Source organism: Carassius auratus, chromosome 42, assembly GCF_003368295.1.
Source record: "Carassius auratus strain Wakin chromosome 42, ASM336829v1, whole genome shotgun sequence".
Lineage (NCBI taxonomy): Eukaryota > Metazoa > Chordata > Actinopteri > Cypriniformes > Cyprinidae > Carassius > Carassius auratus.
The window spans coordinates 17,090,545-17,115,675 of NC_039284.1; the positions used below are offsets into that span (position 1 = coordinate 17,090,545).

The 25,131-nt window shown below is 38.0% G+C and overlaps 1 protein-coding gene across 2 annotated transcripts in view; it reads left to right on the forward strand.

Moving 5' to 3' along the window:
• LOC113060906 (A-kinase anchor protein 6-like) overlaps window positions 1-25,131 on the forward strand; it is a 119,562-nt gene that overhangs the window by 91,945 nt on the left and 2,486 nt on the right. For both annotated transcript variants that reach the window (XM_026230166.1, XM_026230165.1), the window contains exons 10-14: window positions 3,242-3,388; window positions 8,508-8,762; window positions 17,718-17,933; window positions 20,300-23,335; window positions 24,499-24,618. In XM_026230166.1, coding sequence (XP_026085951.1) covers window positions 3,242-3,388; window positions 8,508-8,762; window positions 17,718-17,933; window positions 20,300-23,335; window positions 24,499-24,618 — 3,774 coding nt within the window. The remainder of the gene's footprint in view (window positions 1-3,241; window positions 3,389-8,507; window positions 8,763-17,717; window positions 17,934-20,299; window positions 23,336-24,498; window positions 24,619-25,131) is intronic.

The window sequence follows — 25,131 nt, forward strand, 5'->3', positions numbered from 1 at the left end:
TTCATGAGGCTGATGCATATTCAGTTTTTTTCTCTAATGGATATCTTTCCTTCGTGCTAAACATCTAATACGGCAGCTACGGTGGATAATCGCAGAAGCCCAAAAATTGACTTTTTTTTTCCTCGCCCTTTGCGGATTCATTTCAGGGCAAAAGAAAGATGTTATTACTTCCTTTTTGATTTAGGGACAGTGCAGAATCCGTCATTGAGATGAAGTCCCATCGGGAGGCCGAGGGTGTCCTATGAATTCTCATTTTTGCCGGAGCCTGGCTTCTGACGTGTGAACGTTAGCATAAAATGATTTGAATACGCCCCGTCTCTGCCTCAGTTCATGGAGTCTAACTTCTGTTGTCTCAACAAGTTACGGAGCCTGAACAAACTTTTAATTTAATGGATAAGATGAATCTGCGACATCGCATTAAGTGTGTTCATGTGTGACTGCATTTTGCTGACATTTCCAGAATCACGTTCATTAATATGTGAAATAAATTAAACTTACAAGGGCCTGTTGATATTTCATCTATTTTGCCGCCATCTTTGCTCATACTATTGCAGTTATTAACTATTGCAGTTATTAAGCTGCCTGTTTTCACCGTGTGATCTCGAGAGGTGTCCCGACATGGTGTTTAAGACTAGTGATGTGAATAAACCCCTAACCATAGGTACTCGACTTCAGCCCATAACTCTTCCTAAACCAATTGTCTCAAATTCTACAACTTGTTTAGGAGAGATGTGCCTTTTTTTCTTATTTGAAATAATCTGACGGATGTTCATTTGGTGGATTATTAAATGCTTTCAGGACAGAAGTTTTTGTTTAATGTCCAGACCTGTTTTAATTCATTTAGAATTAAGAATATTTGGTGTATATTTTTTTCCTTTTTGTTATTTTTTTGTAAAAAAAAATGTAGAAGCCATTTTTATAAGGATTAAAATTGATTAATATTAATGAATAGAAAATACTGATGCAATTGTAAAGATATTTTGCCAAAAGATAAAAACTATGACCAAATATATATATATATATATATATATATATATATATATATATATATATATATATATATATATATATATATATACACACACACAAAAAAAATTTTTGAAGAGAGATCATTAAGAAAAAGATTCGACAAATAAGACCCAAGACAGTTGAGTAACTAGAAGCCTGTATTAGACAAGAATGGGACAACATTCCTATTCCTAAACTTGAGCAACTTATCTCCTCAGTCCCCAGACGTTTGCAGACTGTTATAAAAAGAAGAGGGGATGCACACACTGGTAAACATGGCCTTGACCAAACTTTTTTGAGATGTGTTGATTCCATGAAAACTTATTTTTTCCTTAAAATGATACATTTTCTCAGTTTAAAGATTTGATATGTCATCTATGTTGTATTCTAAATAACATATTGAAATTTGAAACTTCCACATCACTGCATTCTGTTTTTATTCACAATTTGTACAGTGTCCCATAAATTTTAATTGGTAATATGAATTGCTTAGAATTCATTTGAACAACTTTAAAGGTGATTTTCCCAATATATGTATTATTTTTTTTTATTATTATATTATTATTTAAAATTGACAATTAAAACTGGGTTTGTGGTCCAGGGTCACATACAGTATATGTATACAAATCAACCAAAAATGATAAAATATGTTGTAAGACATTAAAGTAAATGGCTTGTTTTTGGTATGAATTGCAAATTTTAATAAAAAAAAAAAAAAATTGTTTATCATTACTATAATGAAGTTTGTAAGTTGTGTCCTGTTGTGCACTGATAACCTGCTTTTAAAAACAAACTTTCATCAGTTTTTGTGCTCACCAGGGTTAACGGAGCAATGCCAGAATCATGTATTTCTCTCAAACCTCCACCTCGGTGGCATTCTTTGGCCCTGGAATATGTTTTTCTTCACCGTCAATTAAGACAGTTGACTATAAAGTTTTCAAGCCCGAGCTCCTTGGGTTAAGTATGCAAATCACCCTATCAAGGTTGCAACAGTGAAAGTGACTTCAAGTGCCAGAAGTCAGCCATGCACGTAGCTAAGGTTAGCATGATGCTTCAACTTCTCATCGCTCCGGCATTCTAATTACTCAGGCTATCTTTCCCTCCGTCTGCGTTCTCCATCAATAACCTGCCATTCCTTAAAATCAATATTTGCTGTCAACAAACAAATTGTGTAATCCCCTTTGCTTTAAAGAGGAGCGTCTTTAGTTTGCCGGCCACTATTAAAAACTGAAAGGGTTGAATGATTTAAAAGGATGTGTGATACCATCTCCATCAAAACAAACGACAGTGAAAAATGAACACTGGCCAGATGACAGCGAGGAATGGGGGGAAAACCGCACATTTAAATATTTAAATGCGCATCCGCCATAATGATAAATGACAACCGAAAACTAGAATCAAGCAGCTATTGATGCAGAAAATGAAATTGGGGGGTGGGGGGTGGCAGAGAGAGAGGAAGAGAGAAATTAACTGAAAAAGGTGTTGAATAGCATCACTTTCATCTTTTAGTGTCTGTTAGTCCAGCATTCAAACAGAAATGTCACAATTCTGCTCAACCAGTGTGCAAAGCGTGGAGTGACCTAATACAGTCTGTTATCCCATTAGACATGAGCTGAAGGGCTGATAATTGTTATCATACATGACCACTGAGGTGACATATGAGAAATTGCAAAGATTTAGAAGAAAATAAATTGACATGAAAAAAAATCATGCACCATGTTTTTGGTGGGAGATATTATAAAATTTATAAACTTCATTAACTAAATAGCACTAAATATTTTTTTTTTCACTTCAAAGTGCTAATTAATACTTTTTTCAGCAATGATGCATTAAATGGATACAAAAAAAAGTGATAATAAAGACATTTATAAGGTTACAAAAGATTTTCATTTCAAATAAATGCTTTCTATTTATCAGAAAATCATTTAATCATGAAATAAAAATAAAAATCATGGTTCAATATCAAGATTTAAATAATATCATGGTTCTCAGTATTGATAAGAAATTAGAATTATTTATGAAGGAACGTAATTTAAGATAAATTAAAACAGAAATAGTTTCATAATATTACTTATTTTACTGTATTTTTGATTAAATAAATACAAAATATGCAGGACCTTTCTAAAAGGGTTGTGATTTAGTTGTGCTTAAATTCTTAAACTTGCACTTAAAAGCATTCTTACAGTGCTGCTTGTGCTTTTCTCACGCTCTGACTGCTGTTGTGTTTCTGAAGGGGAACAGTGTTGAGATGTCCATGTGGCTTCCTAAGAAAACACATCTTCTGGGCTGGTCTGAATCTCTGAAGAGGAGCGGCACTGAGCTTCCTGCTGACATTGACCAGCGGCTGACGGCCCTCAGGAGCAAATGGGATCAACTCGAGGTTGGTCTCTCTCTGTTCAGCCTACTATATGAACATGACATGTTTTTTCCAATGCAACAAAGGAGTTATGAAACTTTCGAGTCTTGTTTGGGAAATCGCTATTAAAAACTAAGAGCGTCACATCAGTCAGGGGTCCCTTTGTGGAAAGAAAGTGCTTCCTCAAACACAGGTGAGTGTCACACCTTGAGACTGATCTCTCCTTGATCCTGAGCACCCCACTGAGATGAGAGGAAGCGGGAGGGTTGGGAAGATTTGGAGGAGAAAGAGAGGATGAGAATGCAAGAAAAAGTTGGGAGAACATTGTGAGAATTCAAATGCAGCGTAAATACATCTTAAAACACTTGTTTTAAAGCTTCCTTTGCTTCAAATTGATATAGGTCAAAGCTACCCTGTTTTACTAAGGCTTTTTAGTGCTCTTTTGAACTACTATGAAAAATTTCTCTCTTATGTTTCTGCTTAGTTACGTTAGCGTTTCTTCTATTTTAAGCCATGCACTTGTATAAACTACTTCCTTACTGGATATAATCCAACTCATTCAGCATTTTAATCCAAAGAGGCTTGCATGCATACACTGGGGGAAAAATGATCTAAAAACTATTTTCACAAAACAGTTGTTAGTAAATGTAAACTATTAAAAGAAATTTTAAGCAACACATTGAATTGATTTGATTTGAATGTAACATTTTGAAGTTGCTAAGACTGAAATAGTATTTTCTCCAATAATGTTTCTGTTGAAGAGATTGGGAGTGAGAAAGATTTTTATAAGAAATGTCTTAAAAATCAATGACTATATTCAGTGAGGATAAATTACATTTGTATCATTCATTGTTAAATCAACAAAATTTCAAAAACCTTTCCAGATCAATTTTTTATTTATTTGCTTATTTTGCTTATTTATTATTTTTTTCTGAAGAAAGATGAACATGTATAGTGATGAAAGCCAAAATCCTAAATGTCATGGATGAATATTTTCTGAGTAATCCACAATTTTATAGAGGGGGGTCAAAAAGGCCATTTTCATCTGAGATTCAGAGCCAAATTACAGGGGGGTAAAAATGACTTCAGGAAGATGGCAGCATCATAATGTTGTTTTTTTCACAGAGATTGGTAGGTCTGTTAATAAAATCTGTTGACTTTAGCAATATTTGTTGCATTATGTGCCAATGGTAACCATTCAAAAATGGGAAAAGAGCACTTTTCAAGTTTTTCTCCATAGTTTGCATGCCTGTAACTCAAGAAGTATAAGAGATATCTTAATGTCCTTTCAGATATTTGGTTTTGGTTTCCTTGTTATAGTGTAATTATACATTTTATATTATATATAGTTATATTAATTAACTACATGTACTTACTATATGGTAAGGGTTGGGATTAGGGTTTGGTTAAGGGTTACTTGCATGTAATTATGCATAAATAATTGTTGTTATAATAGTAATTATATGTAACATGTGTAACAAGGATACACTAAAATAAAGTACCCAACTTTCCTTTTGGCATCTTAATTTAGGGCAAGTTACTTATTTTTCATTGGCTCAAGTTAAAAATATAAATGTGAATCATTACCCTAAATTCTTTTAACTGGATCAATGAAACATCATTTTTTCAGTGCTTTATCAAAACAATATGCATAGAACATATCTGTCTGAGTGCTAAAAATGCACCGAAATGGTCAAGTTGAAAAGCTCATCAAAGAATACATCATGGTTTTCACAATGTTACAATTTTACTATATATATATATATATATATATATATATATTTTTTTTTTTTTTTTTTTTCAAATAATTACAGCCTTCGGGAATATCAGTCTTCTTTCAAAAACATTACTAAAATCTTTATACCACGAGCTCTAAATGACTCGTAGTAACACTGATTAACCTCCTTAACTAGCTTAGACCATCTACTGATCATAAATAACCAGCTTCTTCATCAGAATCTACTTTTAGCAGCATTTTCCAGCAAGACAATCACAAGTTTTACTGTTTCTAGTTTCACAGCTCTTCACAGTGCTATGATGCTAAATAATTGATCTTCACTAATAAAGAGTAAACACATACACCCACGTGGATCTGCATCTGCAGTGCTCCTCTAGATTAGCATAACAGCCTTTGATCTGAAACATGAATTTATACGGAGAGTTTCGAAGTGTCAAACAACTCACTTCTTCCCTCCCTGTCGCAATCAAGCATTAATTAGAACTATCCAGAAAAGGAATATTCACCGGCGCTTGGCCACGGCAAACTTTCTGACTGGCGTGAGCGTGTGCGATGAGTGGCGTCTGGTTAGGGCACGTGCGACAGGAATAAAGCGTCAGCGGTGCGGAGAGTTCAGTCTGAGCGCCGCTGCTCCCTGCACCGCGCATTATGCCGTCTCAATTGCATATTAAACAAGCCTATCAAGTCAGCCATTGGCATCTGCTGTGCTGACACAAATTGTGAATTAAATGAAATTGATGTCCCCTGTCGTATATATTTATGAAGACAGACCATTCTCTGAAGTATACTGCTTATGAAGAATTTATGATTGCAAACTGTTCCCGAACAAAATAAAGTGGCAATAAATTCCTGTTTTTGTGCCGCGTGACCCTCCAAGGGCATTGACTTCACTTCCCACCGAGACATTTGTTACTCAGAGAAAACAATGGCTGTATCTGGATTCCAATGATGCCCGTCAAATCATCTGTATTCAGATGAGTGGTAAGGACAGAGAAATAGAAAGAGAAAGGGATAAACAGCGACAGAAGAGAGATTCTGCTCTCTGTCCACTGACTTTTGTGGGTTGATTGAATTAAATAGGTTGTGTTACACACTTTTGTAACAACTTTATTCATCGCTATTTGTATTTATGATGTCATTCATTAGGGCTCTTTCCAAGGGTATGGAATAAGTATGTCTACTTATTCCATAGTTTTCCTAATTTGTTTCCCAAGTTTGATATTTGTTTTATGTATGTCTGTTGAAGTAATTCAGTAAGCAGTTTAAATAAGTATGAAAAAATCCTGGTTTTCCATTACATTAGAATATTGTCTAAAGCAGTAAAGTCAACATAAAACAGCATTCGCAATCCATTTTACCCATTCCAAAAAACTATGTATTTTAAAGTTAAGCAAGACATTTAACAGACAAAATGTACACTAATGTAAGATTATTATTATTATTATTTATTATTATGAATCCCATTCTCACCAAGTCTGCATTTATTTGATCAAACATACAATATTGTGGCTATTACTAACTCTAACTGTTTTCTATTTTAATATATTAAAATGTAATTTATTCCTGTGATGGCAAATTACTCCAGTCTTTAGTATCACATAAAATCCTTCAGAAATGACTGCTCAAGAAACAACTTTTTTTCAGGATTCTATTAATAACATTTATTTAAAATAGTTGTCTTTTTTAACATAAATGTCACTTTTGATTGGTCTAAAGCATCCTTGCTGAATAAAAGTAATTTCTTTCCAACAAAAAATAAAAATAATAATAATAAAAATGCAAACTGAGCAGTAATGCGGGGTGTGATTTTATCCACCAGGAGCTAATTGAATGGTATAAATGCCTCTGTAAAAAACCATTATCCTGCTTTGTGTCAAAAACAACACATTTTCATACCCTGTGACCTCTAATGTCTGATAAAATCACTATGAGGTCTGATTGTGCCTCAGTTGGCCCAGCAGATAACCTCAATATTTGTTTTCGGCCATTTTCACATTAAAGCTAAAATGTCCTCTGTCACTGAATCTAACCCTACGTTTTCTTTGCTATTAACACTGTGCTGACAGGGGAGGAACACAGATGTGTTAATAAAGAGAAGCTCAGGCTGGATGTGTGTGGCCAAACCCTGAGAACTTAATTGATGCCACATGCTGAAATAGCCACTTCATTGCCGTGTCATAATCACATCTGTTTCCATTCCAGCTTCTCAACACACGGATCACATAAAGGAAAGGACAATTACAGCAGCCAGTGTGTGTATTAATTGGATAATGGCGTGTATTGTGTCTGCAATTGCCATCTCAGTATACAAGGTTCAACCTGTCTCTAAAAAGCGCATTTGCCAGGCAGGTGGAAATACACACAAAGAAAAGTGGCGCACAAACACACACACTCGTGCAGAGGCAGACTGCAGCTCAGCATGGTTCTCGCTTCTCTTGCTGTCACTCGGGGAAAATTGTTCAGCAGAGCCCATTTCTGAAATCATCGGTGTGTTTTTTTGCGGCTGATTGTTTGCTATTCAACAAACATTTGAATGTTGCTCTAAAATGCCACTTTGTGTGCGATGAGATTTTAACCCCTTCAGTCTCATCAGATGAAACAGCCTGTTATCAGACACTTCAGGTGTACAGCAGCCGTGTGGAAATGGCAGTCATCACCACATCACACTTCTTAATTAAACACAAATAATAGGGGTTAATCGCTGTTCACGTGTAAAGCAGTCTCATACATTTCAGTAAGCCTTGTGCACGAATGCATTTTGTCTTTAATTTGTTTGTCTGTTTTGTGGGTCAGCATTTACTGTATGAATATTCATCAAAGTTTAAATGCGTTTGTGAAAAGACCATACAATCATGGACCTCAAAGCCATGAATATGTAAATGTGACAGTGATTTCTATAAAAGCTGTAAATAGTTGTAAGCACTCTAACATTACTAATAAGATCTTATTATTTACTATTTTATTTAAATGTTATTGTATTGTATTATGTTTTTATTTTATTTTGTTTACATTTTTTTATTCTTTTTTTTGTTTTATTGTTTTTCATATTTTTAATTTGTATTGTAAATATATCTAATTTAATATTTTTTGTTTAATTGTTTTTTTTTATTTTTATTATTTTTATTATTTCATTGTTTTGTGCTTTTTATATTTTTATATGTTTTGTGACATTTAATATTTAAATAATCTTTATTATATTAAATATTATTATTATAATTTTTTTGGTATCATACCGTTTTTTATAATTTTTTTTTAAAGACCCCTTTAATCCAAATGCTATTTTCTTGACAGTTTCTTGACAGTGTGACTATAGTAAAACTATGGTTAATTGGGATAACCAGTCATGTTTGTTTTTTGTTTGTCTTTATGGACTCTTGTGTGACATCACTGTTTGTGTCCAATCAGAAAATCCTGGCGGAGCATGTGGAGCCCAGTGTGGGCCAGCAGAGTCAGCGTGAACTTCTGTCTCCAGACACCAGTAGAATGGTAACCCAGCTGGAGAGCCGGATAAAGGAGTTAAAGAGCTGGCTGAGAGACACTGAGCTCTTCATCTTCAATCTGAATCTCAGACCAGACGCACAACAATGTGAGAGCGGCACTCAAGACGCTGATGACCCACAACACGACCCGCAGGCCACCAAACAGCTGCAGCACTTCAGGGTGGGTATGAAGAGTTGTGTCTCTATCTAGAGCTTTCTATCTAGAGTTTGTCATCTTAGCGAATACTATGGACTGCTGGCCTGTTTTACTACAGGTTAGGACTCATATTGGTCAACCACAAATGATCAGCATCTAGCATAACACCTGTAAGCCTGCAGCTGTTCATTAACCATCATAAACTGTTGTAACACTTTTAGACTTTGCAGTGTAATACATGCTTAAACTAGAGTACATGACCGCATCATGTCAGGTAGTGTTTAGGATGTACACAGAAATGAAACTGCTTAGTCAAACTGCAGAGCGGTCTCTAAAAAAAAACCCTGCTTCATTTGAGCCGTGCTCCTTTAATAAATGCAGGGCAAAAAGCACACATCAAATCCCCTGACTGAAAATCTATATGAAATAATTATATGAGTTAAAATCCCGAGAAACAGCTTGGAGTATTAATCAAGACGTGTCAAAACACAGGTAGCGAGGCTGATTACATCCACCTGCTGAGTGACAAACATAAGTGAGGAAAGCTTTGAATATACACAGGGTAAATGATCAGGAGGGGAAATAAGGCTGGCTTTCTCTTTTGATCAAATGACACGCAGCCCAAAAGGCTCCCATTGATTTCTCAGGGACAGTCTGGAGAAAATAATAATATGATGATTGTAAATATTTGTAAGTATGATTTATATGGACTGTCATTGCACTAAAAAGGAAGAATAATTATTATTATTATAAACCAGTAGCATGTGTGTGACAGCGAGTTTTTTTGGTTTAGTCATGTTCTGTCTCGTGTCCATGTCCGGCTCGAGCTGCTGGAATGTGTGTCTGTTCAGTGTAGATCCCTGATGCCAATAAAAGCCTAAAATATGTGTAAAAGGAGAGATAGTGAGACACATCGTTATGAGAAACAGGTATGGTCACCCTTTAAAATGTCATCATAAAAATGTCCATCTTCCACTGAATAAAAAGCATTAAGTTCTTTACTTGCTAGGGGGTAGTGGAGACGTTTAAAATTAGACTCTATTGTATCTTAACCTTCTCTGGTCAGACGGTTCAGAGTGGTTGGCTGCCAATTTCACTTCTTTCATTAATAACTGTCTTCCCTTTAATAGTGTGCCTTCATGATATTAAAACCCCAGGGTTGGATATTTCCTGTCAGGGAGAAGAGAGATGATGGGAACCGTATGCCAGCTTCAGTCATTAGTTAACAATTGTTTTACCTACAGAAACTGTTGTATCCCGAGCTGGAAATCTGCAGATTTGTTATATCTATAAATAGAAGCTCTGTTTCAAAAGCTAGTGAGATTCATACCTAGATGGCGTTTAAGGCCGGAACGTTATGCATGCTTATATCTGATTTATTGTACATAAGGTGGGCTTTTAACTACTGTTCAAAAAAGAAGAAATCAGTACTTCTATTCAGCAAAAATGCATTACATTTATCAAAAGTGGCAGTAAAGATATTTATAATTTTACTAAAGATCTCTATTTCAAGCATATTACAATGAAGGATCATGTGACACTGAAGACTGGAGTAATGATGCTGAAAATTCAGCTTTGAATCACAGAAATTAAATTACATAGAAATATGTTTTAATAGACTGTTTTAACAGTTATTTTAAATTATAATAATATTGAACAATATTTAGGTATTTATTATAAACAATTATCTCACTTGCTTCCACAAATTTGAACGAATTTTCCTAAAGAACTATTCTTATCCATCCTTTCACTGCGAATAGTTCCTTAGGGAAATTCATTCAATATGGTAAGTGCAGGTGAGAGAAATATGTATAATAAATATACTAATTTAAATATCTAAAAGTAATGAAAATTGATTCAATTAAAATGTTGTTAAAAATGGATTGTGCCATAGTTATTGTATACTCGGCGTAGAAAAGTCACCTGTTTTAGAGATCGCTGTGTCATTTCAAGCAGCACTGGGAGCCTTTTCAAAAACACCTCCAATTCCAAACCACGTTCCTATTAAAGGAATTTCATTGGAGAATTAGACTAAATGGAAGCCAGACCGAATATCTGCAGCAGCGTTTGAGTCCATCTCCACATCTTTCGCCGGCATCTTTGATCAGCTCATCGCAGCGTGGGGCCCCGGGGCCTCATCCTCCGGGCCCCGTCCAGCTGATTGAATGTGATGGCGCAGATATAATATCAATACTTTCTCCATGATGTGAAATAAGGAACTCCTGTTCTTTGGCAAGTGCTAACCGCATTAAGTCAGTTTTGGGACGGGTGTGCGAGAACGGCAAATGCAGAGTTAGCGTCTCATCAGCGAGTAATGGGGAGCAGACAGGTGACAGGCCTGTTCATTACACACAATCGACTGGCCACACACACACACTTGCATGCATAGAGTCGTATTTTTCATTATACGTCCATGCCGCTTGCTTTCATTTACAGGCGCTAATGAGAAAATGTCCCCATTGATAGCAGCGTTATCACTTTGCTGCCATTTGTTTGCTTTAGCGCGGTAAAGATGACGTCTGCCGTTCGTAACACATTAGTCTCATTTTGAAACACTGTCAGTTTTCTATCTTAAAGGAGGAAAATAATTAAAAATAAGCATTCTTTAACAACAAGCTTTGTGGAAGGTCACTGACAGCGCGACTCAAACCAGTGCATTTCAGACTTGGTTAATTTAGACATATTTGAAATAACAAACACGTCAAGTAGAATGCAAAACAGGATCCTTCATCGTGAACTTTTTTCCCTGTATTATATGACTAGCGTCAGTCTGCTGACATCGAATTTCAGTTGGTTAGGTTTGCTTTTATTGTCTATCTGCTCACTGCGGTACAATTTCTCTCTATTAGCGTGTCGCGGGAACGAGGCATCGACTGACAGCCGTTGATGAAACTCGAGCCAGTCGAGCCGAGGGGACGTATCTGGGAACAAATGGCCAACATGAATTCGTTATACTCATTTGCGATAACAAGTGCTTGTGGTTTTAATTGACTTAATCAACAAATAGAATTAATCAGAGATTTCTAATGAATGGTAATTGATTGAATATCCACTGGGTCACTGTCAGAGATTTGGGGCTCCGCTCCTCAATCTGGCCGAGATTAATTGAAAATGTTAAAATTGCAGTGGCTGTAAAGAGCGAGATGAAGTGTGCGCTCGTTTTCCCATCGGAGAACGGGAAACAAATACCCCCAAAAACAAAAGAGCAGAGTCTGTCGTCTGGCTTTTTTCAATCCTCCCGAAAGCGCGTCAGCACTGGTGCATGCGTCATTTAAACTCTTCTCATGCTTAAGTCGCACCCCAAAAAAATGTCAGAATATCATAAGGCTTAGGTTTTAATGAAATTATGTGGGAGGGAGAGATGGGGAATTGGAGTTTAAAGGCTTTAGGCTGCGTCTGGAAGGAGGCACGGTCTGTTCTCATTTTGTGCTGAATAAAGAGATAAGCAGTTTTTTGGAGGAACACTCTTGGGAGGTCTGTGTTATACACATGCATCTTCACGGCTCGGCTCTCCGCCTCAGGTGTGATTACAGACTCTGATAGCAAGAGACCTGTAGATTAATACTGTACACCAGATGGATTTAGCCACGCGATAACAGCCAGGGGAGTGAGACGCGAGAATAGTCTCACTGCCGTTCTGGAGATTGTGTTAGCACCTAAGAATGATGCCAGGCGGCTGATCCTCTGATAGCTTTATTAAAAAACACCTGATAGATGATGGGTCTGCAATCTTGTATGTTCTAACAGTGGATGGACAGCTGAAGGGTAGCTTTTTATGTTTTGTTTCACAAAATACTCCCCAGAGGCCATTTTTTTTATTGCCCAGTTCTGAAGCACAGTGTGAAGTTGTGCGTAGACAGACCTGCACACTGACGGCAGAAGGTCTGGAATCCATGGCAGCTTTCTTTGGCCAAGGCCCGCCCCTGAGGTCTTTTGATGGACATGTTAAACAACCAATCACAATTCGTCTCATTTAGCATCACGTTTCAGGGCGTGGAAATGCCGCCACAATAACAGTGTGTAAAGCTCTCCGACGAATTAAGGAACACTCCAGTTTTTTTTTTTTTTTTTTAATAGGCTCATTTTCAACTTGTTTCTAGGCGAAACATTAAAGAACACGACACACACGTCTCCTGGAAATCCTGTATAATTCATCTGATGATGACTTCAAAACACCTGAAGTGTTTCCACTTTTGTGTGCCGTATGCATCAGACGTTCAGCCAACAATCAGTGGGTGTGACGACTGAGGCTGAGACTAAATGTGAAGTGGACTTCCAAAAATTCAGTATTATTGTAGTTTGGAATTTTTAACATAGCTTTTTATTTCTTTGTTGATTTTTATTCTTTCGTTTTCACTGTGTCATAAGTTACCATCAGCTAGCTTTTATGCACATTTTGAAGTATCGCATCAGAATCGAGTGATGGAAATGCTGAATTTTGAATAAAAATGCCTTACTTCTCAAAAAAGTTTTTACACTCGCTTAAGGTGGTTTTTGACTTGTGCGAAAAAGTGTTACTGCGAATAATCGGAGATGGAAATGAATTTTGCGAATAAATTCCTCCAAGCACATCAATAAAGTAATGTGACTTTGCGCTATGGGACGGTAAATCCTGACTAACCAGCAGACAAATCTTGTTCCACAGCATCTGAAGTGTTGTTATATGGTCATTCAGAAATGCCAGAGCAAAGTCTGTCATCAAATTATTTATATTTAATTGCGCCCCAGAACTGTTAAAAGACAGCGTTCCCATACAGCAGCATCCACCTCCGAAAGCAATAACTGCATTCATTGTGTTCCGTCTGCTCATTCTGAGGTGCAAGTAAAAAAATTATTATATTCAGTAGCTTCTTCTGCTTTTCTTAGTGATGCATAATTCCAGTTTATCAGGAAGTGATGATTTTGTTCACCTTGATACGTTTGATGGAAAAGGTGCTTGTTCACAAATGTTTTGTACGATATTACAATTTTGCGCATAAGTTAAATTCACAACTTTGGATGGAAACCTAGCTATTGTTAGTTTCAGTTTATTTAGTTTTTATTAAATGTAATTTTTATACTTTCTAAGCCACCAGAGTTCATGTGTTGATTTGTATCAAAATCTATTGTCTACAATTATTAATGATGTTAGTTAATTACATTCTGATTTATTTTGGCATGGAAATATATTTTCAATTAGTAATTATTTTTCCAAATTATTCAATATCCATTTTAGTTTTTGTTCATGGTAACAATGCTGATATGAAAAAGCAATTCTTCTGCAAGGTCTGTAGTTTATTGGTCTAATTGTTGGTTATTTGAAATTGCTTAAAGGGGGGTGAAATGCTATTTCATGCATACTGAGTTTTTTACACTGTTAAATTCCCATGCTAAACATAGACAAAGTTTCAAAAATTAAGTTGTACGTTTGAAGGAGTATTTTTGTTCCAAAAAAACCTCTTCCGGTTTGTCACAAGTTTCGGAAAGTTTTTTTCGAGTATGGCTCTGTGTGACGTTAAATGGAGCGGAATTTCCTTATATGGGTCCTGAGGCACTTCTGCCGGAAGAGCGCGCGCTCCCGTATAGCAGCGCAACTGAGAGGCTGAGCACAGACTCACTGATTAGAGCGAGAGCGTCACGAAATGTCACAAAAGGAGTGTGTTTTTGGTTGCCAGGGCAAGACAACCCTGCACAGATTACCAAAAGAGAAACAGCATTAAGGGACCAGTGGATGGAGTTTATTTTTACAGAGCATCAACGGAGTTGTACAAGTGTTTGTGTTTGTTCCCTGCATTTCGAAGATGCTTGTTTTACAAACAAGGTCCAGTTTGACGCCGGATTTGCACATCGTTTATTTCTTAAGGATAATGCAGTCCCAACGAAAAAGGGTCACGATCGTGTGTTGGAACCACATGCGGTGAGTAAAACTGCTTCAAATATCTCTGTGTTGTTAACTTAGCTATCAGCGTGTAAGCACATCAAGTAAACAACATGCCATGTTGTCATCAAACTGCACTTTCCACATGTACAGCTTAAAAAAAAAGACGACATAAAGTGGAACTTTATTCATTTTCCAAAACCGCTAAGCAAATATATACAGTTTCAGTACATACCACATAGAGACGTTGTTGCTGATGCTGCTCTTGTTAAATTTCAGCCTCTGGATCTGATTCTGGATCATAAATATACGCTGGATCTGACTGTTAGCCATGGTTTGTTTTGGATGTTTTTTTCCTCACGGTAATGTCACAGCTTCCAGACGCTCTCAACGCAAAAGCCTACTTGCGCTCGTGATTCTTTAGCTCCGCCCACACGTCACGCCTCCAGCCGGTCGTGTTTTTCCGGGAAAAATCGGTACAGACTATCTTTCTCTTATGAATATAATAAAACTAAAGACTTTCTGGAGTTATGAAGGATGCAGTACTACTCTATAGGTACTCAAGATTAACAGGATATTGAGTGAAAACGAGCATTTCACCCCCACTTTAAGTGCGTAAGTGTCTTGAGTTCAGGTCATTGATTTTTGAGAGAATTTGATGAGAAACTTTGCGTTTGTATGAAGATGTCTGCACCTGACTGAGATCTATTTGATCTCATTGTTGTCTAGGAGAAACAATTGAGACCCTTCTCATTCATTTGACTTTTCTTTCACAATATGCTGTACTGTCTTCCTCTCTTGGTGTTTTGATATTGGAATGAGGCACCAGGGCCCACTGCCTCCCACCCCCATTTAATTGTTTAAAAAAAAAATAAGTTTTTTGTGCAAATATTGTAACCTGATACTAGAGGCTGAACGACATCTAAAAGTCTAACTTTGACTGAAATTAGCTATTTTGCCGTAAAATATTTGCATTTGTCTTTAAGAGTACCAGTACAGAGGCCACTACATTTCCCAGACACTGTACGTCATTAAAAAATAGTGCCCATTTGAGGGCCAGTTTTCCATCACCTCACACGTTTCTATATGTCAAAGTTTTAACTTTTGTGCATGATAACTCTATCAGCGTGTCCGCTCCTCTGCCTTCTCTCCAGCATGCTGCCATTGCATTTTACAGTCTCATTACCTGTTTAAAAAAAAAAGACACGGGAGAGGGAACTATGCTAAAACAGAGGAGCGAAGCACTCCAGGAAAAATAAAATCCAATTTAAATGTAATGGTGAAATATAATGGTGTTTAATATTTATTGAAAAATGTACAGAAAATGTAAGGCAGTGCTTTTCGGGGCTGGCCGGATTTGCATAAATTGTTGTCTGAATGTTTTCGTCCCATAACGCACATGGAGTAGCACCGTCTCTTCGCAGAGCTGTCGTTGCATATTTAAAGGGGGTTTTGGTGCAGGTTACAGAGTGTCAGAATACATTCAGCACCTCCAAAATGTGTGTATGTGGTCTTTCTTTGGGACAGTCTATATGCTCTGGCGGTTTCATTAAACAAGTTTCATAGCTGGACACTGAAGCATGCGCGTGCAGCTTTGGCCTTTAAATATTTAATTCTGTCGTGTTTATGGGGAGAGGGGGATGTGATTTACACGCTTCTGACATGCTGAATTGTTGTGGAGACCTCGGCAAGCGCACAGGAGTCTCTTTCTCTCTCAATGTGATTCCATCTGTCTCTCTCTTTTCATTCACTATGTTCATTCATACCACGGAAACTCTGAGTGGCTCTGAGGTGCAGTGAGTTCACATGCATGGATCGCAATAAACCCTGTGTTGCAGTTGGGGCAAATGAATAGTTCATTAAAAGTCATTTTTATAGACTGTACTATATTTTTTGTAGCTCAGCTTTTTTGTGTGGCAACAGGTGTCGTGTTTCTCACTATTTTCGTTACTTTGTATTGTATATTAGACCTTATAACAAGTCTTATTCTAGATCTCACCTTCTCACACGCAGCCCACGATTGGTCGATTATGTACAATACCTGCATGTTATTGGTCAAACTGCTCTGGATGTTTTAGGCAATAATAAAATCCTGGCCGGGACATGTCCCGTATGAACGGCGCATATGGTCACCCTATATGTAACTGTTATAGAAGGTGTCTCTTTCCATTTTTAAAGTAACTCTGGAAAGTCTGATTCATTTTAGTGATTTATTTCTATTTGTTTGATTCTTTTTAATAAAAGTTAGTAAAATAACTAGAAGTCCCCGAGTAGCATTCTGCATTCTCTTTTTAAGTATTCAGTAATATTAAAATATATTTTTAAAGTGAATATCTGTATCATTAGTTTCAAAGAGAATAAATAAAAAATGATATTAAATTTTTTTTTAAAATTTTACACAAACAAATAGTTTCATTTGTGTCAATGAACCGGCTATAAAAATAGCAATGGATCGAATCAAGTTTTTCCAGAAGTCCCTGCACAGCATTAATTTGGTAATTTTGTAGCAAAACTTACTTTTATCTAAGTTTTTCTCTTTTTTTCTTGTTTTACTTTTTTTTATGTATTCATCTCTAGCACTGTTTTAGATTTATTATTTAGGTTTTTAAATACAGCATTTTATCAATGTTTATTTTGTGCATTCATGGATATCAGTGTGTTTTTAGTTTTATCATTAAGGTTTCTTTCATGAAAATTATTTTTGTATTAATTTCTATCAATCAGAGTATTTCTTAGTCTTACTTATTTTTTAAACAGCATTTGATGAAGGGTTTTTTTTTTGTATTTATTTCTATCAGTAAGTTCTCTTAGTTTCATTTTATTTTTTTATTTTTTTTGTAATACAGCTATTAATCAATGTTTTTTTATTTTCATTTCAGTCATTTAGGGAGTCTAGTTTCATGATTTGGGTTTGTTCTAATTTGACTTTAGTTTCAACCTCTTTAAATTATTAGTAGCTTGGCAATCTGCAGTTTCAAAGTTATGCTTTTAGAGAGAAGTCAGAGTAAAACTTTCTTTCATAAAAAAAATTACCCTGAACCCTGATGACAGGGATGTTGAACCCTTTTACTAACACCAGTCTATGAGTGCATGAGAGGACTGACCTGCTCCTGTCTCTGCAGGCTCTGTGTATGGAGGTGCGGGGCAGACGGAAGGGCATCTCCTCCGTGCTGAGGCTCTGTCAGAGGCTGCTGGATGGGCCTGAACATCAGAGCTCAGAGGCAGAGCGCCAGTCGCTGCAGCTGCTGCAGGTCAACCTGGAGAGACGTTGGGAGGCCATCGTCATGCAGGTCCTTCAGTGGCAGACCAGACTTAATCGCTCGCTGGGCAGACACCAGGTCACATATGCTTTACACTACAGTTACAAGTAAACAAGATAACATACTGTACGTCGTGAATATAAACAGGGTGGTGCATGCACAGGTAGTGTTGTCCACACTATGGGCGGTTTAGTTGTGTTTGTGGTGGAGTGGCATACTAGCATACTGTTTACAGCACTCTGTGTACTGTATTCTTTTTTTAAGTAGTTGTGTGCTCTGTTTGCATTATTTAGCACCTAATTCACTAAAGGAATTATGCAAATTGATGCAAACAAGCTCAAAAAATACTATTTGCATGATGCAATTTCCCATCTCGCAAATATACACAAACACCTCTTTTAATTAAACAAATTGTTTACCTCCTATTTTCCATAATGCTAAAATTTTTTACATTCTATGAGTGAATTGTGTAATTCAAATGTAACAGTGCTGATAGTATAAAGGGGCATAACTGTTTAGTGAATTCACCCCAGTTTGTGAACAGTATGCAATGATTTCTAAATTGACTAAAAATGTCCCTTTTTTGTTGTTTTTTGTTTGCAAACTTACTGAAGGTAATGATTGAAAAGTAGTATGCTACGCTGTTGACACCTAGACCTTACAATGTTGGATGTTTAATGCAGCAATGTGCATGTATCAATTCCTTGATGCAGTTCTTTAGTATTTTGTATAAAAATATCTTTATTTTTAACAACCAATTTAATTATGTCAGCAAGGAGATGCTGCTTCCTAATGTACCCATTATAATTGTAAAAATAAATGTTCTTATACATATTTTATTGAACCCATTGAATAGGCATTTCATAGATCACCTTATATGTTTGTCTGCTCAAAGAAAGCTGCCCAGGACATTTTGTAAAGCAGATCTACTCTAGTTCCAATAATAAAGTGCAGCACCTCTGTAACAGTGCAATAAGAATGATATATAAGGCAGGGAAAGTGGCCACATATTATTCTTGAATACACATAGTAAGAGGACAGTGGCTAGATGCGCTCCCCAGATACTCACTGTACTGTGAACTCAATCGATTACAGGCGCTGCCAGAAATAACTGACTGTTCTCAATGTATATTGAGTAACCTGTAGCAATGAAATAACTTGATCCTGTGTCCCCATCCTGCACTGAAAGGGAGGAAGTAGTCTCTTAAACGACATAACATGTGCACATACTGTGTTCACTGCAATATAAAAAGACTTCCCATCCTGAAAACGGAACCCTTAACTAGTCTCTTATTGTATGTGTGGGACCGTTACAGTGCGTGTTAAATGGGGGAGCGGGCCAAGGGCTAGACTTTGCCTTTTGTCATGTAGATGTTGTGCATTCCTGCATGGTAGCAGCAGGGCTCTGGGGAGGCTGCATGATTCACGCAGAAAACCTGTTTGTGAGCGTCCACTCTCTTACACAGAGAAGACAAATTACTGGCCCCTTGCTCAGCATGACCTTGTGGGGCTGAAGTGCAATTTCACTTTTCAGCGGGTGCAGAAGAAAGGAAAAGAATAATAATAGGAAGAGTTTGTTTTTGTGAATACAGTACACTTTGTGAGATGATGAAATAGCTGACTGTTGAATGCTTCAGGAGGCCTTGCTCACAACAAGTCTGGTGTCTAAAAAAATAAAAAATAAAAAATCTTGTAGGATGATTTTCTTTTCTTTTCTTTCTTTCCTCTTTTTTAATATCATGAATTCTGAAGGTCAATGAAAGACAATGTTTTTTAAGTTAACGTTAACCTGCTCTTAAGGTAGTGGTAAGCCAGTGAAAGAGTGAGTGTTACAAGGGGAAAAAAGGTTTTTAAAAGAGCTTTAGTTGACACTGTCGAGTTATTACATGATTTCTCTTTAAAGTTGAATAGAGTAGCAGACACTGTGCCCGCTATTCAGTCAAAAATCTAAGGCCATGCTAGTAAGTCTTGTTTAACCTTCCACAAAATGGTAAAATGACTTTTTTAATGGCATAGCTAAAGGTTATAATTAATCTATCTGCTGCAGTCGGGGTACAAACGTTAGCTGAGGCAGCTAACTAAAATTATTCTTATTTGATTAGACTGATTGATTGTTCTCACAGATGAGGGTTTTTATCATGCACCGATCCAAGCCAGTGCATTAGTATTTTCCTCATCAGCAGAAAGAGAATAAACAGAAATCAAATAAAAATTCTTTGTATGGGATATATGAAATACAAAGCAAGTGTTAGATTTGCCAGTTTATTAGAGTAATGAGATAAAGAGGATCATATAAATAAACCCTTCCTGCTTGAACAAGAAGCAAAGCAATTTGTGTAATTATGCCCTATCTAAGCAAAAATGTATTTGTCATAGATTAACTTAATTGAAAGTCCAACCAAGTATTTATATGCCTCTGAAGTATTTTCTTCTGTCCATTACAGGTCCCTGAAAATCTCATTGAGTCTTCTCTCATGGACCTCCATGGCCAGACGGAAGAATCTTGGGAGTGGGATGAGATGGACATGACCATCTGTGATCTGGATACACAGGACTGTGAAGATGAGCAAAACCCTGGATCTAAGTCCAATCTTGATTCCCCAAAGGAGCATTTAAGTCTCACCGAGTCATGCACAAATGACACACGGTGCGAAGCAGCCTTGAGCTCGGCAGAATTAAATGGCTCTTCTTCTCCTGTTTATCAGGTGTACAGTCTGCCATATGTTGAACTCTACCAACAACCCCAGTATAATCACAAATCATCCTCAACCAAATCCCAGCCGTCAGTGTTGAAGCGCCAAAGCATGGATTCCTCCTTCTCCTCAGCTGAATGCTTACCTGACATCCTGGGAGACCTGTTGAAGGGGAAGCAGGGGCTGCTATCGGATTCAGCCAGGAGATCCGAGAGCGAAAGTGGGATAGTGAGTGAAGGGGACATGGAGACCACAGGTAACTCTGAGGGCTGCCTGCTGTTCCAGAATGATGATCCGAAAGTTTGTGCTACTTTCACCCTTCCTACCAGAGAAGATTCTCTTGATGGAGACAGAGTCTCTGATGAAGACATAGACAGAGTTTTGGAGCGTGCCAACAAGTGTGCAGAATATGGTGACAGTCTTACTATTGGGCAGAGAGACCAGCGATGGCATATCACGAGAAAGAAGAAAGAGGATAGTGGAGAAAGCAAGAGGAAACACCACAAGGAGCCAGCGAAGACTCATTCCAACAGCTTTGGGTTAAGCCAAGAGGCTAATGACAAATATCTCAACATGAGCGGAGACGAAGAGAGGGTGACTTCACAGCAAAAGCTTGAAAAGGCATTTGCACAGCTCTCCCAGGGGTCTTCCCTTGACTCTCTTTTCGCAGTAGGAGAGTTATTCCCATCGAGCAAAGAGGCACTGACTCGTAGCACATCCCTGGAAAGTTGGCTTACTCCATGCAAGAGCGCAGAAGATGTGGGGAGTAAGGAAAGTCTGAGGGACAATGAATCGACTGTGGAGTCCACGGGGGAACTCAGCAGAAGAACTCTGGAACTTCTAAAACGCCTTGAGGACATCCAAAGCCCTCTTGCAATGAAGATGACACGTAGCGTCTCTGACGTAACGCTCCAAAGCAGCTCGCTGTGGCGTGGGTCACGCTCTGCTGGAGCTCCCTCCTCCATTAATGAGAGCTCGGCAGCCTCGCTGACAGAATTGAGCAGCACTGAGGACTCGTCTGTGGCATCCGAGGACCTGGCTGTGCAAATGAACCGTTGCGTGGCTGCTGAGTCCAACGCATCCTTCCGTAAACAAACCGACGAGACCGACGCAAGCATCAGTATGGTCGTCAACGTTTCCTGCACGTCAGCCTGTACTGACGATGAGGATGACAGTGATCTTCTCTCCAGCTCCACTCTGACGCTTACCGAAGAAGAGCTCTGTATTAAAGACGACAACTCTAGTGTAACCTCAGAGGAGGAGTATATTGAAGGTTCCCTTGCTCTTGGGCTGGATGATATAAAGGGTGAATTGCAAAGCTGGATGAAGCCTAGATCTCAGAATAAAGAGAAAAATGAGGCAGATCTAGTGGATGAACTGCAGTGTGGCACCATGTCTAAAGACATCCTGTCACCCGTTAAGACCGCCAACGATCGTAACTTTCTCAGCCGGTCTGCGCTGAAACTCTTAGAAACCAACACTAATGCTAAAAACGAGAACCTCAAGCAATGGGAGGTGGATGGCAACCGAAAGGACGCTACCAGGAGCTATATCACCCGCTTTGTGGATGACATGGAGAACGGCAATGTCGAAAGGACTCACATCGAAGGGAAAGATGAAGACGACGAGCTGCTGAGGGAAGAGGGAGGTCTGCTAACCAAGAAAGGGGAATCATTTAAAAACTGTTATGTGACGGATGGCATCAAAAGTGATATGGTGGCTGCCAACTCCCCATCGTCATGTGAACAGTTGAGCTTGAGTTCCCTGGAAGGGCAGCTGAAAGGCGAGCTGCCATGTCACAATTCCCACCTTCCCTCCCCATCTATAACTCCGATAGAAGAGTGTTCAGTCTTAGCTGCACACGCTCACAGCAGACAGAAGCAGCTCGCCACCTTTTTGAGTGACGTCCACGAGAACCATCAAGAAAGCTCTTCAGAGAGCTGCAACCACCCTGCTTTCATCTCTGTAGAGCCCAAGAGTGACAGTGTCCATGACTTTGTGATGGAGATCATTGACATGACATCTGTGGCCCTGAAGACCAAAGAGGCACAAGCAGAGCAGCCTACGGAGGTTTGTAGCCCAACGTCTGTATCTCAGATCAGAGATAAGGTCCTCGAGCACTCCCATCGGCTTATCCATTTGCGCAAGGGCGACTTCTACTCTTATCTGTCACTGTCTTCGCACGATAGCGACTGCGGAGAGGTCAGCACATATGCAGAGGACAAGAGCAGCACCCCGATACTTTCGAGTACGCCAGATCTCCATGACGAAGAGCCGCTCTTTGAAGCCTGCTCAGAGGAAGTGTACCTGGGCCCTCCTCTCTGTTACAGCATGTCCATTAGCAAACGGCCCACTAGACATGCCACCAAAGTAACAGAGCCGGCCAGTCTCCCAAGCCCAGAACCTTCATCGGGTTGTGATGAATACCTAAAAGCACATGGTATTTCTCAAGGAAGAGTAGCTGGTAGCCAGCCAGAGTGCCATAATGAGGCGCCTTATCTTAATCCTTTACCACGTGAAACCCCGATAGATACTGTTGAATGTTTTGCAGATACTAAAATGCTTGAATCCAATATTTCCCCTGTAATGACTAAGATAAGAGTCTCTTGCTCCACTACAAATCCTTTAAAAGAGGATGGCAGCCTTTATATTAATCCTAAAATTAACTGTCCGCTGATAAGGAAGACTGATAGCGATGAAAGGGCTCTTGCTTCACAGTTGATGAAACAGAAGAATGTCGGGAAGGGGCACTGCTCTCTACAGGAAGCCAAGTCGACTCATAAACAGGTGTGTTTCAACATTACACTGTGCCCTATCTGCTTGTAATGAGAGCAGTGTGCGTTTCTGCTGAATTCATCTCATTGACTAAATATTTAAGAGGGGATTTTTATTCATTCTCTCACCCCTCCCCGCCGCTTTCCCCCTGAAGTGCTAATGGAAGAAGGATTTGCCGGCATAGATTTAAAATTTTAAGGTCTACAGAACAGAATAATCATAATCAGTCAGATTATATTATGATTCATAAGCAAGAATGCGGCGAGGATCATTACTTAATTTCATGACTGAATTAGCATGTATTTGTGTTCTTTTTAAGTCGTTTTCTATTTCATATGCAAACTTCTCCCTGCTTGCTTTCAACTCTGTCTGCAAATCCTACATTTGACCTTATATCAGGCAAATTACGTTTTTTCCCAGCTAATCATTGAGACTGAAAACACAGAATAAATTTTACTTAAGTCATCAATTGAATTTCAGTGTTTGTACACATATGGATATATTGATTTAATTAAAATAAATGGATGGCTTCATGTGAAACAGAAAGGGAACTATTATAACTAACCACCCTCCCCCAACTCAATCTAGTCATGATTCTTTCTGCTCTGTCTATCTTTTTTTCTGTCTGTCTTTTTTCTCTAAATTTTTCAGTTTCAATTCACTGTACTTTATTGGTGTGTATATATATATACATTTTAGAAGCATTTCCAGCATACATGAGTATAGTGCCAAATACATAATGTAACAACAGTGCAAATGTACGTATACAGGTGAAACTTTGTTTATGTAGGTGATAATTTTTTCATGTTAAAATATGCAATAATTGAATATGCAAAGACAGCTATTTTTTAGAACATTTTAGGAAATTAAGAATTATTTTGTTTGACATTTCTATAAACACTTTTCCAGTGAAAGAAGTTTTTGTGAAACTTATCTGCAAACAATCATAATTTTTTCTATTTTGTTTACTAACTTTATTGGCGAAGAAATACAACTGTAATAAAAACTGTAATAAACTGTAATAAAATTCTAAGAACATTTTAATAATTTAATTTAACTTAATTTATAATATTAAAATTAATTAAATTAAATGTAAAAAGTAAAGGTAATGTAAACTAACAAATAAAAAAATAAAAATGAAGAATGTAACATTTCTCTGGTTGTCTCTCTTCCAGCTGGCAAGGTCAGAGAGCAGCGGTGGTGTTGCGGAGGGCTGCAGGGCTCAGATCAGCAGTCCGCAGACAGATAGCTCTTCTGCAGGAAGGAGTAGATTCAGCGGCAGGCCTCAGGTCAAGGTAGGTGCTATAGGACTCGCTTCAACACACACAACCTCTCCCTCCTGGGAACTTCTACCGCACTGCTGAAAAACAGCCGCGGGGTCTTTTTGATGTCAATCGTTACATTGCAAACCACCCCATTTTCCAGTGCACTCCATAATGCACGTTAGCATGATTTATTAATTAATGCATTAAAATTAGTGTTTTGTGCTTTTCCATTGTTGGTTGTGAAATTCTGCTTGATAAAAACCCAATGGCTCACTTCTCGATGACACAAATGCCTGGTCTAGACTGACAGTGTTATGGTTTAAATTATAGACCACTGTACTTTCTACATGATGACTCCTTTACCAGTAAATTGGTTTGAAAAGCATTCATTACATAACGTGGTCCGTACATCCAATGGGGTAAGCTTTGGAATTGTTTTCCCATTTTTCTCTGTCTCTGTCTCTCTCTCTTAACGTCTCTTTCTCGGTCGCTGCTGTGGCCTCATCATAACAGGGCTGAAATAATGAACCTGTGTCAGTCGGC